This window comes from Metarhizium brunneum, chromosome 2, assembly GCF_013426205.1.
Source record: "Metarhizium brunneum chromosome 2, complete sequence".
Taxonomy (NCBI): Eukaryota; Fungi; Ascomycota; class Sordariomycetes; order Hypocreales; family Clavicipitaceae; genus Metarhizium; species Metarhizium brunneum.
The window spans coordinates 467,585-484,200 of record NC_089423.1 but is presented as its reverse complement, the minus strand read 5'-3'; the positions used below and the strand labels follow the sequence as shown (position 1 = coordinate 484,200).

At 48.2% G+C, this 16,616-nt stretch overlaps 7 protein-coding genes across 7 annotated transcripts; 3 read left to right on the top strand and 4 right to left on the bottom strand.

Annotated features, from left to right (window-relative positions):
* Window positions 1–580: 580 nt before the first annotated feature.
* psoB_0 (Alpha/beta hydrolase psoB) lies at window positions 581–1,939 on the top strand (the record flags this gene model as incomplete). The annotated part of the gene is made up of 1 exon (XM_014687580.1): window positions 581–1,939. One exon carries the CDS (start codon window positions 581–583, stop codon window positions 1,937–1,939), a length of 1,359 nt encoding a protein of 452 aa, XP_014543066.1.
* A 661-nt stretch (window positions 1,940–2,600) lies between these two features.
* Window positions 2,601–3,178, top strand: G6M90_00g031260 (uncharacterized protein; the record flags this gene model as incomplete). Its single annotated transcript, XM_014687579.1, has 2 exons — window positions 2,601–2,771; window positions 2,867–3,178. 2 exons carry the CDS (start codon window positions 2,601–2,603, stop codon window positions 3,176–3,178), a joined length of 483 nt encoding a protein of 160 aa, XP_014543065.1.
* Window positions 3,179–3,556: 378 nt separating this feature from the next.
* On the bottom strand, window positions 3,557–4,789 carry fumR (C6 finger transcription factor fumR; the record flags this gene model as incomplete). The annotated part of the gene is made up of 1 exon (XM_014687578.1): window positions 3,557–4,789. The coding sequence occupies one exon, from the start codon at window positions 4,787–4,789 to the stop codon at window positions 3,557–3,559; it is 1,233 nt and encodes a 410-aa protein (XP_014543064.1).
* Window positions 4,790–6,939: 2,150 nt separating this feature from the next.
* On the bottom strand, window positions 6,940–7,947 carry swnH1_1 (Dioxygenase swnH1; the record flags this gene model as incomplete). The annotated part of the gene is made up of 2 exons (XM_014687577.1): window positions 6,940–7,229; window positions 7,311–7,947. The coding sequence occupies 2 exons, from the start codon at window positions 7,945–7,947 to the stop codon at window positions 6,940–6,942; spliced, it is 927 nt and encodes a 308-aa protein (XP_014543063.1).
* Window positions 7,948–10,138: 2,191 nt separating this feature from the next.
* On the bottom strand, window positions 10,139–10,954 carry af480 (Dioxygenase af480; the record flags this gene model as incomplete). Its single annotated transcript, XM_014687576.1, has 1 exon — window positions 10,139–10,954. The coding sequence occupies one exon, from the start codon at window positions 10,952–10,954 to the stop codon at window positions 10,139–10,141; it is 816 nt and encodes a 271-aa protein (XP_014543062.1).
* A 2,083-nt stretch (window positions 10,955–13,037) lies between these two features.
* On the top strand, window positions 13,038–13,898 carry G6M90_00g031220 (uncharacterized protein; the record flags this gene model as incomplete). The annotated part of the gene is made up of 2 exons (XM_014687575.1): window positions 13,038–13,455; window positions 13,603–13,898. 2 exons carry the CDS (start codon window positions 13,038–13,040, stop codon window positions 13,896–13,898), a joined length of 714 nt encoding a protein of 237 aa, XP_014543061.1.
* Window positions 13,899–14,083: 185 nt separating this feature from the next.
* af510_0 (Multifunctional cytochrome P450 monooxygenase af510) lies at window positions 14,084–15,768 on the bottom strand (the record flags this gene model as incomplete). The annotated part of the gene is made up of 2 exons (XM_014687574.1): window positions 14,084–15,161; window positions 15,239–15,768. The coding sequence occupies 2 exons, from the start codon at window positions 15,766–15,768 to the stop codon at window positions 14,084–14,086; spliced, it is 1,608 nt and encodes a 535-aa protein (XP_014543060.1).
* Window positions 15,769–16,616: the final 848 nt, after the last annotated feature.

The window sequence follows — 16,616 nt, the reverse complement described above, 5'->3', positions numbered from 1 at the left end:
GTCCGACCATCAGCACTATTCAACGTATTCATAGAGTACGCCGAATCGGCGTAGCCCAAGAGAAGACATTGCCGAATCAACATTCAACGCCTTAAGAGGCTTAGCCTAGCAAAAATATGACAATTTTTCCTACCAAGATTCGTAGTCAGAGTCCGTGGCCGGCTGGCATACCCCGCGAATTCAACCTGCTGCTAATACTACCGGATTCGTATTTGAATTAGGTAAAGGAGCCGTAAAAATAGATGGTAGACAATCATCTGCTATCACATCGTCTTTGCTACCATTGCAGAGCCCATTACAATCCGAGGTCAGTGGCCAGTTTCTGATGCGAAGAGCTCGCTAGCATAGTTTATCACTCAATTTTTTTTTGGCAATTCTCCGTGAGCAGTATCTCCGCACACTGAAAAGTCAGTGCACCTAGGTAGGCCGTCCCGCCGTGGCTCTCAGAAGTTCTCGACCAGTTTCGTGGTTTACACAACATAGACCCGAGCTGAAATAGCAAGTCATTAACTATCAGTGCTACTTAGTAGCTTTATTAGGAGTGTCGTAAGGTGACTTTGTCACAGGGCACTTTACAATCATGGTGGCCATGCACACATTCTTCAAGTCGGCCTTTTTCAACTTCGAGTATCTTCGCCTCCTAGCCATGGCGCCGCACGAAGGTGCCGAGATAGGAGAGGCACTTGAAGCAGCTGCCAAGATTAGGGACCTGGATCCGGAATCGTGGTTCAACGCATTCCTTGAAGCTGGCAACAAAGCTGAATGTATCGCAAAGGAAGCCGAGCAAGCAGGAGACGTAGTATCTGCACGTCGTGCTTATTTGAGGTCATCCAACTACCTGCGTGCGGCTCAGTTCATGCTGAACGAGGGGAAGATTGGCCAAGACCGGCGGGTTCTTGCCACTCTTGAGCGCGCCATTGGGAACTTTCGAAAGGGCGTCCAATACCGCGCTGGCAAGACGTTCTTTCTAGAGATTCCGTTCGAAAATGGCATCAAATTGCCAGGTTACCTCTACTTGCCAGAAGCCTCCAGGCGAATCCCCGGCCGCAAGATCCCTATTCTGTTGAATTCTGGCGGAGGTGATTCCACGCAAGAGGAGATATACTTTGTAAATCCTGCGTTTGGTCCTGACATTGGGTATGCAGTCGTAACATTCGAAGGACCAGGTCAGGGTATTGTTCTCCGCCGTGATAAGTTACCTATGCGCCCAGACTGGGAAGTGGTCACAGGTGCGGTGTTGAACCACCTCTTTGACTTTGCGGCGAGTCATCCAGATCTTGAACTCGACCTTGACAACATTGCTGTTACCGGAGCATCCATGGGTGGCTATTTTGCCTTGCGCGCGGCCGTGGACCCGCGTATCAAAGCCTGCATCAGTGTCGACGGGTTCTACAGTTTGGCAAGTTTTGTCGGTGGCAGAATGCCAGGACCGCTGTTCAACGGCTTCATGAAAGGCTGGCTGTCTGACAGAACATTCAATGCAATCCTGGGTTTTCTGCAGCGGCTTGACTTCCAGGCAAGATGGGAATTTAATCACCTGAAGTGGGCAACAAACAGTACAACTGAGGCCGAGATTATGCGGAGTTTTGGCGACTACACGCTGCTCAAGCCAGACGGGACAGAGTATCTAGCTGATGTGAAATGTCCTACTTTGGTAACTGGCGCAGGAGCAAGCTGGTACTTTGATCCGGCGACTACAACAGACAAGATCTATGACTGCTTGACAAGCCTTAAGGATGGCGTGGACAAGGAAAAGTGGATTGCTAATGACATAGCCTACGGAGGGTTACAGGCAAAGATCGGTGCTTTCGGCTATTCAGCGCAGAGAACATTCCAATGGCTGGACATGAAATTTGGGATTCGGAGGGAAACATTGAATGCAACATCAGATTTGGGGTCGCTTGTCAAGAACACAGCTAAGAATACGAGCTTACTTTAGGGGCGACTGGTATGGACATGTTTTGAATTAAGGCCAGTAAAAGTCCTAACGCACTTGTATGCTTCAATAAATCCATCCGCATTTAGTGCGCCATGCAATGCAATGAACGAACACTATCATCGAACAATACATGAGCCTTGAATACTGCAACAACTACAGGCACGAACGAGGCCCATATACAAATACAATTTGACTACATAGTATCGCCCTTCTGAAATTCTCTTCCATGGTACTTTCATGATGATGCATTTCGGCTATTCAGACTATGCATCCGAGAACTCAGGGGGACCAAAGTATGAAAAGGAATGACTCTGTAAGCTTGTCTGCACCAAGAGAACATCGCCGTTCGGTTGACCGGCTCTGAGGCACCTGCAATAATCTGGAGAATGAGGGGGGATTATGCTGCATGGAAGGGCAAATAGGGCATTAGGGTAGGACTCACCGAAGCCTCCACAAGTCGGTGATAGCAGGATATAATTTACGAATTTCGGTACCCGGATTATCGGCCCAGGGTCGCAAATGGTACGCTGAACAAAGCATAAGTTCGCAAGGTCTTCCTAAAAACCGCCATGGTCCTCCAAGAATTGCATATACACAAAGCTGTACACACAAAACACGGGATCGACGTAGTTTCACAATTCTCTTGGACTTGTTTGCAACCATGGCCGAGCCAGTTGAACCCATACAGAAGAGACGCCTTTTGAGGATGACCGTGGCACATTACCGTCAGCCGAATGTCAGTGAGGAAGACTTCCATCACTGGGTCACCGAGAAACACGCTACACAAGCAGCAAAGCTTCACGCAAAAAATGGCATCGAAGGATTCTCTATAGTAAGTCTTCTATTTATCACTAAAAGAGACCCATTATCCTATTGCCATACAATGGCACAAGTTTCTTAGAACCAGCCAATAACGTTTCTGTCAAGTACTTTGCTCCCAAGTCTTTTCGCAATGCCACGGCTGAGCTCAATGCGAAACGCGGAAGCCCATGGGTTGTCCGTGACTACGATGCTCAAGTCGAGTTCCTGTTCAGAGACATGGAGACGTTTTATAAGGGAGCGTCTGATCCCGACTTTCAAGCACTCCAGGCCGAAGAGGAGCCATATATAAGTGGCATCCGTGCGGAGATTAGTATCGGCTGGATAGAGACGTATGTAAGCGAAGGGAGGGTGGTGAACGTTGGTGATGATGGTAAGCCTATGTATCCAACATTTAAGGAGTTAAATGTTGCCCCATAAACGGAACGTAAGTTGAGGAGCAGTTCATTCGACGACTCTGTAGCCTGCTCGTAACTGTCGGATACGGCTTCCTCTGTTAGTTGAACAAGCAGACTTGACGTAATTGCTAGATGTCATAAAATTATCGATATTAGTAGTTGAGAGGCTGGCCAGCCACCCTGATTTTATCAGGTGGCTGGGAAGTCTTTTAAACTAAAGATAAAAGATATAAACCCTTTTAAAGGATAAATTATTTTTATTTAAGAAGTAAGCTTAGTTAACAATAAGTCTCATAACGTGACAGTAACAGCAGGTTCAATTGTAGGCTCAACCCTGCCTATATCTCAGTCTTCAGATAGTATTTTTCTTTCTGCCCGAGGCCTATTTGAGATGGAAGTTTCAAGGGACATCACATCGGAGAGCAAGTTTCCAGGTTTGTTGGATGAGCTCTGTTGTAGAATCTTCCTTGGCTCTTATTGCTTGTAGCGTTACTTTAGCCACGCTGCTGAGTTCACCCCTAGCACTGGTGTCTTGCTCAGCAGTAGCTGTAGTAGGATTTCTTTCTTTCCAGCTCTCAGTATTTGAAGGCGTCATCATATCGCCAACTAAACTGTGCATGTGCCGTATCGTCGCCTCAATCATGCACGTTAGAATGAGCGGCTGTATCGACGAGGATGTGGGTAATTTGAAGGAGCCGATCGCCAAACCTGGTAGATGAATTGGAAAATGATCGGAAGCAGACAGACCCATTTTCAACCGAACCTCGGTCCATCTTTTGATGTGCTGCAAGGCCTTGTCGAACAACTCGACAAGACACAGGTAGCTGCATAACACAAGAAGCTGTGAAGGTTGGTCTAACGCCAGAGAGTCCGTTGTTGGCCTGGTATAGGCCTGGCACGACTTGAATCGAGAAACAATTTCATTCAAGATTTCCGTGTATTTGTTGGCGAGTTTAAATGTACGGTCTACTGCGAGTTCCTTCTTGTGCTGGATGGAATTTGGGTCGTTACTTGTCCACACGCTTTGCCTTGCTCCGATGGGAGGAATCGACAACATATGTTGATGAAGCTCCAGATTGATATCCGACAGTTTTCGGATCCATGACGTCTTCGCAGATTCAAGAACCGGCTGTTTAGTTTGCTGCGACGTATTGCATGAGCCGTGAATATGGCTAGCAATAGACTGCCGTCGGCTGGACACTGCTTGCGCATAAGCCAGATCAGTGCCAGTATCGTCACTGCCAGTGACGAAAGCAGATGCCTCTTGTTGATTGAAGCTCAAGATATGGGCTGTAGCGTCATCCCGAGATTGACGGCGTGAATGTTCCGGCGTTATATTCCTCGTAAATGATAGCCGGCGTCCGAGGCACTTTGAAGGACCTTCTGAGTAGCGGGGCAACAAAGTAGATGTGAAAGGCGACAACAAGTAAGAGGTATGTGACGTATCGTGAAGCTCACTTCGTTGTTCTTGCTCAGAACGCTCAACACTATGACTCCGAGATTCCTGGGAAAACGTTTGGCCAGAGTGGCTAGTCTGAATGGCGCCAAGTTCCTCTCCTGACTGCCAATAACGGTCCTCCAAGGGCTGACCAATTTCTGACTCTAGGGATGAAGAATCCTGAGCCAAGACCATGTCAGACGGAATATCAAGTAAGCTGGAAGGAGAAACACCAAAGTGCTCTAAAGCGTCTTTGTTTGTTTGCTCAGTTTCTGGGGTTGCTGTATTGTACCATTAGTCACTCTAGTTTTCTCACATCACTATTTTAACAGGATAGGCTTTTACCTAAGGGCGGTATGACGTTGGGCCGGCGTACCGACGCCTGTTGCGCTGCGTGAGAACGGGCGCGATGACGAGATCTCACTTGCCTTGGCGTACACTGAACACCGGCTCTCACGCAACGCACACAGCCATCATTGTTGTTTTCCCGTCTGCACCGAAGTTTCTGCCCGTGACACCGGTCGCATGCGCGGCGAGAAAGACCCAGGTCATGAATGAGCATGTTCATGGTTCCCGAAGCTGACACCGGCAGAGCAGGGGCTCCCGTGCTTCTCTGCTTGAAACCGAGTCTAATTTCCAAGAAAACAAGATGTTATATTGGCTGCAGTCACCCGAGTTCTTAATCGCGTCTCAATCAGGGCCTGTGTACCCTAGACGTAGCAAGCCGTTAACTGGAGAACTGTAGACGTGTAACATTCGTAAAACACGAGTGTACCTTTTTTGTGTCGTATATGTTGCTTAATGTCTGGATGGGAGGGACATTGGCAAGTGCCGTCACTGACCATCGTTGACCACGCGCCGCAAAAAGTATCGCCACACTGAGAGCTGACAGGAAAAGGGTTACACTGCTCTTACTTCCGTTAGACCCTGCAAGACTTGGCGTAAGAGGTGGGGACTGGGTGATGAGACAGTTCGCCCTCATGCGAACATATGCTGACTTTGGACGGGTCACATATGTAATGATGACATGGAACATTGAGCCCTACATGTAATCCCCCTCTCAAGCTCTCCACCTGTACCTCTGCCAAGCGGATCACAGTACATGTACTAACTTGATCTGAAGAGGTACACATGCTTAGCCGGCTCAGCCCCCATGCATGCATCCTTAACTGGACATGTCCGAAGTGTTGATGGCGCCGATGCCTCGGATCTATATGCAGGCCAGTCTCCAGCAAAGGTCGAGACCAGACGGTAGAATAAAGATGGATCTAACAGACATGTCCACGAACTCGGCGCCACGCGCCCAGATATCACGACAAGGGTTGCGGGGACACTCGGAACTCATCCGTTAGCGGCGAGGCTCGACCTTGATTGAATACATCTCTCGTTGGTTGTCTAAACGGCAAGGTAGGCCGAATCGGCCGACAGTTAAAGGCGATTTCTTGGCTGTGCTGTGGGCACACACTAAGTAAGGGACATCTGGAACGTACGCAGGGCCCAAATTATCCTGGCAGATGTCGTCCAATCCAGTAGCAGGCGATAAAATGCAGCTGATAAGATCCCGGGAGGTAAGACTTTGTGAAAGTTTACCCGTGGGGTTACATTTATTACCCATGCCGTCCACGAAATCTGTACCAGACTTCACAATATAACTGCATGCGGCTCATAAGCACGGTACCTGTGGCGTATAAGAGTTTCTCGGAAGAGCGGTATCTTGCCGAGAGTATGAAAATTTCCACATGCACCAAAACAACAGCAAAACGACGTTGCGTCTGAACCCTTTCGCTGACCAAAGGCGTAGTTGCTTCCGGAGAGCTGATATCACGTAATTCGGTTACACAAGGCCAGATGGAATGCTACACTTCCTCCAATGGTGCTTTAGTCGATTCCTGTAATCGCTATACTTCTTGTACCTTGATTGTAAGCCCTGACAGCTGACCACACGTCATGCAATGGGACCGTAGTAGTGCTTTCACGTGTTTGACAACTAATATACTCCGTATGCATGTAATATAAAACCAGCAGTTCGTGGTTGTCTATTTAAGTGCTAGTTACTCCACCATTTTGACTTTGTTCAGTGAAGCCTTCACTGCCACCGGGAGAACAACATTAAAGTTTTAAACCTAGAGGTCAACGCAGTACCTGCAAAAGGGCCGAAACAAACGCATACCCAGTCTGTCCAAAACATTAAGATGTAAAAGTTATATGCACCTGAGAATCGGGAGATGCCATTGTAATACAGTCCTAACGGGATGGCTATCGTCGTACCAAGACACACAAAGCCGCTACAACACGGCAATTTGGTCTGTTTAATTCGACATATCTATGGCAAACAGAGTACTATCCTACAGATTGGCTTCTTCAAGGAAATGCTCCAGATCCAACATAGGATCTGCATTTTCCACCATTCCAAGCGCTGCGCCAGGTTGTTTGTACCCGAGGAGATTGAGCATCTTGGGACTCATCGACAGTGCTTTGCTGCGTGGGATAGCCAAGAATTGGTTCTCCTGTGTGCGGTACGTGCCACGACAGAAGAATAAACCGTGAAGCACGCGAGTAAATCCCGGAACGCTGTTGTGGCCGGCGCCATGCCAGCAAGACGCAAGGAAAATGAGTGCCGCGCCTGGTTTCATCTCTACGTTTCTGTCAGAAATGAAGAAAGCAATACGTGAAGAAAGCAAATGAACATTAGAGGAGAAAAAAAAAAGAGACGCACCAGCAAAAGTCACCTCGTCTAACCGCGGCTCTCTTTTATCATCCCAACGATGACTGCCAGGGATAAACATGGTAGCACCATTTTCCTGCGTTGTCTCGACACCTGCAATTAAGCACCCAAATTGAGCGGCATTGTTGAGCTTGTACGGCTTGCTCTCATGCTCAATAAGGTGTGTTCCGTCATCTCTGTGAAGACGCTGTCGTGGCGCGCCGTATTGGATGCGAAAGCTCAAACTCACAGAGAGCAATGGGTCGATATGATACGGAAGATCATACTTTTCAACCCTTCTAGTGCCAACGTCGGTCAAGATGTGTGTCCGTAGTTCTTCGAGAACCGGATGCTCGCAAATTCTCGCCATTGTATCGGATTTGCCAACCAGACCGCCGATTAGGATTGTTTCCTGTGGAACCAAGTCCTTGAAGAAACCTTCATCTTCGGACCGGTCTGCCTTGGTGTACATCTCAATCTCCTTCTCAATGGACTCTAGCTCTTCGGAACTAACAAGGCCATTGATGATAACGCCGCCGTCACGGTCAATTACGGAGAGAATCTCTTCTATCGGCGCGTTGGCTGATAACTCTGCAATGCGGATAGAGGGCTTGTAATTGGTCGGGAACAGTTCGGGGGGTTGGTCCATAGCGGTTGGCGAGCGAACAGCAAGAATGCTGCTGACGATTTGCGAATGGGCCTGGCTAGATCAATTCGCTCAACAGATGTCAAGTTGAGACGCAACCTTTGTATTGCTCCATCCAAAGACCCGCCAAATGCATTTTTATCGACATCGGGTGGAATAACCAACCTCGGCTGGTTGTCATATTCCTTCCTAGCCAGCAAATGGGTTTTGACACAAAAGGAAATATCCGATGTGCGCGTCATGGGAAATCCAATGGCCCACCAATATGCGAATCGCCTGATTGGGAACTTTGCATTTGCAGCTTGACTACATATGTAAGCTCAAAGGGTGGCTTACAGTTACATTGCGTGGGCCACATGCATATCAGAAGCTCAATATATCTCGCATAATGTATTTCAAAGCACACTCCGCGGGCCCCTAGCCCAGCCCGTGACAAACTTGGTGAAAGCTGGTCCGTGCCACGACTTTTGCATATATATGCAAAAGTCATTATCTGGGAGGGTGGTTTGCGTCGTCTTCCCAGGAGCACTGTCCCGACTCATCTGGGGCAGAAGAATACTCATGGTGAATTTATTAGATGGACTCCTCTACATTCACACACTTTTTGTATATTTCGTGCGGAAAACCATAGTTTGTTGTAGAACCATGGCATCGGTGCACATTGCCAGGGTTGCGCATTGTGCGAACCTACGGAATCTGTCACACGCATACCTGGGCATGTGGTTAAATATGGTTTTTATTTGGGTTGTTGTAACCGTAACCACATTTAACCATGAGGTGAAAACCGTAACTTGTTATAATCATATAACTATATAACCAAATTCTCGGCAAGGTTATGGTTATAACCAAAAACCATGGTTATAACAAGCTCTTGTGCCTAGGTATGGTCACACAGCACGATTGCATGGGACAGCTTGGACAAAACGAGAGACTCTTGATTTGCTACATAAAGAGTGGAATGATACGAAACGTAATACTTGCTGTAAGACTCCTGCCTGCCGGGCAATGGCTGTTACCTTGAATGAACGATGGGTTATGTAATTGGCTATGCAATCAGAATTGATGATGCTTGTGGATTGAATGTTGTGTTCTTCTGTGGCAACCCAACCCCACTCACATGGTTCATAGCACAACTGTCGTGAATTTACAAAAACCCAGTGTATGTAACATTCGGCTATTGCCTACCCCCCAGCCCAACGAGGGAGACAAGAAGAATAATTACTATAACTCTACATTCTACACTTAATAAACTCCATTGCGACGTCAGAGAGCCACATTGTATCTGACGTTACATGGTCGTCCAGCACCAACTTAAGCTGGTGCAGAGTGACTGAGAGAGTTCCAACTAAGTGAGGCGGGCACGAGCAAGTCACCAGTTATAGAGTTTCTACCACAATACATCGTTTAACCTCGTGAGTGGTATAGTCTTAGTTTTATGTCATGAAAACGAATGAGAAAAACTTGTTACTCTACACCATAACTGTATTGATGTTCAATGATTGCGTTGAATTAAAACGATAGGGCTATCAAGTTGTGGGCTTGTTAAGCGCTCGTCGTATCAAAAACAGTAGCCACACAGTCCAAAGATCCGGCCCCATATTACCTGGATGGCGTGAAAGGCAACTGACAGTTTAGCTTGGTAGATACCATAGTAGTAAACGGCTTGTTCGTGGCGAGACCTGGGCCATCGTACAAGTACATGGGAAGCTTTTTTGCATGCTCTCTAGCCAGGACTCTTACAGTTGTTGGTATTCGTGAGATGTGAGAGATGAGAGAGCGCGAGCATACAATGCACCTCTCACCACTACTCTCTTTTGTAGGAATTCAAGGACTTCTGTAGTAACTTCCGTATCCCCAAACAGTGCCCAAGGCCCCGTTAATTGTGTGATACAGACGATCAGATGACGATCGTGGGGGGTCGTCGTCAGTAACTCAGTGGTAAAACAAGGGAACATCATGGAGTTGCATGAGCCTGGGTTTACCTCTCCCGTTTACTGAAAGCCTATGCGTTGTGTTTGCGGTTGCAGTTATGTCAGCTGCGTCAGCTTGGTCACTCAAGAGACTCAAGTCATTAATAAGTGCAATAGAGGTGAGAAATGACGGAACATCAAAGAGACGTTAGGCTACTCGTGATACTGTAGACTATCTGCCACGCTGAATAGAAACCCCAACGCATCCGAGGTCATTAAGTGACTCAAGTGCTCGCAGGTCCTCCATTCAACTTTCCAGGGTACTTTGCGGCCATGTATGTTAAGTCGCCTTTGACAACATAGCCAATATGCCCCAGGCCAAACAGCTCCTTCAGTTCCGGGCTCAGGGTCTGCTGCAATTTGCTGGGCAATTTGGCAGTCCAGTTGACCAGTGGACGCATATAAGGAGCGGAGTAATACGCAAAAAGAATAGCACGGTCCTCATTCTTTGTCGTGTTGCTGCCTGATGTGTGCCACAGGCGGCCATCTAGGACAATTATATCACCGGCATCTGCTTCGAATGGTACCAGAAATTCTGGTGCGTTTTCGGGAACATCCTGCCACCGAGTCCACTTGTTAGACCTGGGGATGTATAATGTTGCGCCGTTTTCTTTAGTGACCTTTGTCAAACACCAGATGACGTTAACAGCCCAGACATCCAGCCAGGGCTCGGGAAGGACAATGCTCTGATCTGAATGCAGTGCCATGCTCTCTGATCCGGGGCGCGCGATGTTGGCCGAGAAATTACTGACGAGAAACTTTTCGCCGAGTAGGGACTTTGTCAACTCTATGGCGGTGGGATGCGTAAGCATGTCGCGGAAGTACTCATCGAGCTCCGGAAGATAAAACACGCGCACATTAGAAGAATTAGGGTCCAAAATGGGTTGGAATGTTTCCTCGCCGCTAGCCTCTGATGTTTTCTTTGCTTCCCATAGCCGCCCCAGCGCGTGAGCTGCCTCATCTTTGGTAAGGATGGATGGAATCTTGACCCAGCCGTGCTCTCGAAGATGAGCTTTGGCTCCTTCCGTGTCGACGTCCATTTGTTGGAGTCTGGCTCGTAATTGGAAACAACAAACGTGGTGGTATATTGATATTCAGATAAGGTCAAATGATTGGAGGGAGAGAACAGCAGAAAGAGGATTAAACTCGGGCAACGAAATTGTAAACGCTAGACATTTCACAAACAACGTTCTGACTTCGATATAAACAGAGTCACCAAATAGACTTTATGCCAAGAAACCTTGTTGTCTTAGACCCGATAAGTGCCTTCGTCCCAGACCGGTTCGGCCTTTCGGGATTCTGGCTCGGTGTTTGAAGCAATTGAGGTCATTCATTCAGTGCCCAGTATCCGGGGACCGGTCCTGTTCACCCTAGTGGGGCCTTGAAAGGATTCTTTCCTGATCGGTATGTCGAGCTGGGTGAGTAGTGGGGCTCTATAGGGACCTGTAGTGGTGCGGGCGCCGTGCGGGCACCGTAACAGAGGTGCCGGGGGGGTGCCAAAGGTGCCAAAGGTGCTAAAAGCTAGTGCCGGGTGGTGCCGGGTGGTGCCGGGCCGTGCCAAAAGGTGCCAAAAGGTGCCGGGCAGTACCCGGAAATTTAGGGCCGGCACATTCTATATAATTTGGTGGGGATCGAATATGCACCGGAACATTTGAACCCTGGCAACATTACGTGGCAAACTTAAGTCAGACCTTCCTTAAGTGAGTTAAGGCAGCCTTGTCGCGAGTTACATATATTTACAAATTTATGGGAATTATTATACAATGTTTCATAATTATCCCCCGGCAGTTCCCAGAAACGGACGACTCGCAAAAGGGTCACCTTGACTCACCCAAGGGAGGTCTGACTCACTCCGCAGTTCGCAGACAAAAAGCACATTGATGCTTAAGAAGGCGAGACGTTTTTGCCGCGTCTCGGCTAGATGAGGTCTGGACTTGGCCAACACGGCTGTTGTAAGCAAAGACGGCCAAGAGTCAGGCTCTGCTCTACACGCTTTGACCCTCACGCTTCTGCATGTCAGACGGGAACTTCCATGTGACGACAATATAGCCCCGCATGAAATGTTTTCCACATTGTGCAACCGTGGCTATGTAGATAAGCGTCCTTTCGGCGATTGGGGATCAAATGCCGACGACGAGGGTCCTGATCAATCTCATCAGATTTGCCGAATCACTCGGTTTGATGACTTGGATAACCCTCTTCGGCCCCAACAAAATAAGTGATCGTCCATCCGCACACTCATGCCAATCGTTTGATAAACTGGGGACTCTGCAGGTTTTGTTGGCACTAACCAATCTATTGGCATTTAGTGTTGGAGTCAGCAAACGACCCTAGGCGTGCAGTAACTGCAGAAACAAACTCTGGGTTCGCATCTGGTTACCGTCAACCCTCTTATTTAGCGGCATGACTGAAATGAGTACCATGGAGCCGCGTCACCTTGCAATGCGTGATGCCTCCCACTCCTATTTCTTTTGACTCCTTTTGGCTCTTGGGCTTTTCTTCCCTTTGCTTGACTCCTCCCGCCTTTTCCGTGTAAATCAGTCAACCAGCAGATGCGTCATCGTTGAATCTAAGCCATGTTTGGCGCTTTCCGTTGCAATAAAGACGCGAGGGACAATCTGGAATACGTTGACTTGTCAGGCAATAGTAGGGTTGACGCTCGCAACTATACCGTGATAGTGAGTAACTTGTTAAACCAGTCCTCGAACCGTCGGCCTTCATCGTGCAGAGCATAGTCACAATCAATAAAGATGCTAAGAAAATGGGAACTAGGCCTGTGATCAATGCCGAGATAAAAAGGTAGGTCAAATTCTCAGACACATCGCGTAACCGTAACTGATGAAGCAAACTTGGCAAAAGCTCAAATGCAGCGGAGACCTTTATGGCTGCCAACGATGTCAAGTTACGTCCACCACATGCACATACAGGTCGTCTGCCGGTTCCACAGAGTCAAACTCGAAGCACCGCCGATCAGCAACAGTTCCCAAAGTTTGGCCTGCTTCAAAGTCTCGTGTAAGGCGGCCGCACATAGAAAGCAACTTTGATTGCAGTCCCGCGGCTGGGGTAACATCTACTACTGCGCCGATGGACATGTCCCAGTCATTGCCCTCGGCGGACCTCAAAATGGGCTTTTGGTCTCCCATGACGCTGCCCCTGTTCTATGACGACCACCATGACTGGGACCAAGTTCATGCAAGAGAGGACGAAAGCCTAGGGTTCAGGATTGATGGGAATGTAGATGCTCCTCCTTCTCTATCCCACTTCGACGAGCTTCAAGGCACCAGTCCACTACAATCGTCGTCCACTGCCTCGGGGAGTGCGGCTGACCATGTCTTGGACGACCTCATCACGAGCCGCCCGCCGACTGCCGACCCCAATGCCGTCTCTGCGGACTTCTTCAAGGACCGCAGTCACCGGTGCGAGTGTGTCCGGGTCCTGGCCGATATACTCGAGAGGATCGACCGCGACGATGGCAGCGATAGTGATCAAACTGAACACTTCGATGACTTACTCGTGGACTTTCGTGATGGCATCGACACGTGTAAGCGAGTCCTGCCATGCAGCTATTGTTCTCTATGTACCGCAAATTCGATGTTCGTCATCACAGTCATCCGGCATCTGGTGAGCATGTCGCAGCACCTATGCCGTCAGCTTCTTACATACCACCAAAAAATAAACACCTCATCAGCCATCGACGTACCTCCTCCGTCACTGAGCGCGGGTATCCATGTGGGCAAATATACAGTTAGGGCAACGACGTTGACATTTGAGTTTGTATTTACCATAGTCACAATGCATTTCAACGATCTTCAACGGCTTCTAGAACATTTACATGATGAAATTAAGACTGGAACAAAGGCGTTCAAACTTCTTCAGGCTGCTGTCGACGATGTAAGAAGGGTTTTTGGCGACTTGCAAATGATTGCAAAAGGACGATCAGCTGCAAATAGTCTGGAACAGAGAAAACGAAAGGCTGCATTCTAGACAAGCGGTGCGATAAAATATTTTCTGTGGTACAATGGAAAGTGAAAATCGCAGACTCTGTGGTACCCAAAAAGAAAGAGAGCCGTTTGCAGCTCATATGCTAAACTGAAATGTGGTAAGCTACTATATCGCATGATGCCGTAGCAAACAACAACTACTATCGTCTTTATGAGATCTATCATTCCTTACCCGGCCTTGGTACTGAGACGGCCTGCGTCGCTGAATTCTGGCTCCTGCTCTCCCTCGATGCGACGGAGAAGCTCGACATGACGTGGACTCCGTGGCTCGACCTTGAACTCAAACTCCTTGGGACGATTGACCATTCCTGGAATAGCTTCCAGCTTTACGGGAATCTCGTTTCCGTTTGCATCCCTCTCCTTTCGAATTCGAAAAACGGCAAGCAATTGCACAAGGGTAATGTAAACACTTGCGTCGGCGAAAAAACGGCCGGCACAAGATCGTCGCCCGTAGCCGAAGGCGAGATCACCAGGATCAGGCTCGTTCAGTGGCGCCATATACCTATCCGGTTTAAAAGTGTGTGGATCCGAGTAATCTTTTGGGTCATGCAAGAACCACCAGAGAGAGGGAAGTAAGTAAGAGCCCTCGGGAATCATGTACTCCCCATACACAATGTCTTCTTCGGATTTGTGTGTCAACCCCATCGGTCCCACGGGGTTCCATCGCCAAGCTTCTTTCACGATGCCGTCAATATAAGGTAGATTCTGTCTGTCGTCGAAAGTAGGGAGCCGATCATTTCCAACCACACGATCAATTTCTTCCTGCGCCCGTTGCTGCACTTCTGGAAAGATGACCAGGGCACAGATGACACTTGTTATGATGGCGACTGTACTATCCGAGCCTGCGGCGTAGAGACTGACAGCAGTCCATTTGATAGCTTCTTCGTCATCCAATGTCATGCTGGTTTCATTACCGGTCTTGATCATGTTTTTCTCCAGTAGGTTAGAAACGTACGACGGCCGGTGGGCCTTTTGTGACATCTGCCGCTTGACGAAATCGTATGGTAGCTCTGCGGCGGCCTCGTTGATTCCTTTCCACTCTTTGGCCGTCTTCCTGTACGACGTGCCAGGGAACCAGTCAGGAAGATGCTTGATGGCAGGGACAGCGTCGACCGCCCAAGAAAGTGGTACAAACGCACGGGACAGATTCTCCATCGCGTGCTCAATTACATCCACGAGCGGATCTGGCCCATTCCTTTCCACCGAATATCCATACGTAATTCTCAATACAACAGCGGCCGCCAGACTGATAGACTGTCAGCTTTGTAACTCAATTCATCACTTATTGGAGGAAAGGAAAAGGGGCAAGTGGTGATGGCTTACCGTTTTAAATGTTTCAGTATGTTGTCAGGATCATGCAACGTCTGTAGGGTGAAGTGCAGAGCTTCCTTTTCCTGAGTGCCTTGGAAACCGGCGGACAGTGACTTAGTACCAATCTCCTGGTGGACCATTTTTCGATGCTTGCGATATGTATTGTTATACTGATGGGTTATCAGGAAGTTTTCGAAACCACATAGCGTAGCAAAATTGAGCTGCGGTCTTGCAGATGTCTTCTGGGCTTTTTTCCCCATTACCGCATGTGCAGCCTCTTTATCATGAAAGATGATGAGATTTAGGCCCATTACAGTGATGGAACTAATTGGGCCATAAGTGTCTTTGTGCTTGAACCAATGTAAGAACTCTGGCTCTCCTTTCGGCGGGAGATCAAGGATATTGCCGACAATAGGCAGAGGCTTCGGCCCAGGAGGAAGGCGATAGCCTGCCTTCCGCTTCAATAGTCGTTGACATAGTAGTAGACCGAGACACGCTACCAAAGCCATGAGGCCAACTTGGCCGAGCAAACTGGGAGTCATTATAACCTAACGATGAAACTTCATTCAGGCGACAGCCCAGCAGGATCCCTCGTAGTGGTATACTTCTGCTACAGATATTATTTATCGTATCTCAGGGCAGTGGACTTGGTCTTTCAGGATTTAAACGGCAACGGGAGTTTTTGTTTTGTCGCTCATCCGTAGTAATTGCAAGATTTTTCACTGAAAGTTTGTTGGCATAGGAAGTGGGGAGACGTCCCTTCAACATGACAAGGCCAAAACGGCGACAGCTTTAAACACGCTCCGGAACTTTCCACCTACATCTTCTGTTTTGAGAAGGCAAGTAAGACCAACTCGGAACTTGCTTGATGGGGAAAAAATGCCGTTTACGGCGGATACTATCTGCCAAGGTACTACCCCATCGTAACCCCAGCTACTTGACCGAAAATAATCTTCGTATGATACAAGTGCCTACTCTTAATAGCAAGATTTCGGAACCCCGCTGATAGAGAAATATTGTGACCATGCAGGAGATTTACATAACATTGTGGACTACATGCACGGATGGGCCACCTTTACGAAGTTTCGGCGATACTTCAAAACCTGCCATACATGTGTTTAATCAGAGAGGCTCGGCAAGTATACACGTGATTCGGAACCTTCCTAATGTAAAATTAATCTGGGGCTGAGCATTTGCTAAGAAAAATAATGATGCTACCTGGGCGGCATATCTGGGTACCAAAATATGCGAGTACAGACGTCACAGAGGCAATAGACTTCCCATCGTACTATTAAGCGAGCGCGTGCAATCTTACCACTAAAGCCTGACATCTTATGTCTTCTTTCTCTGTATTTCGCCTCTCTGTACAAACCACCACGTGTGTCTGACC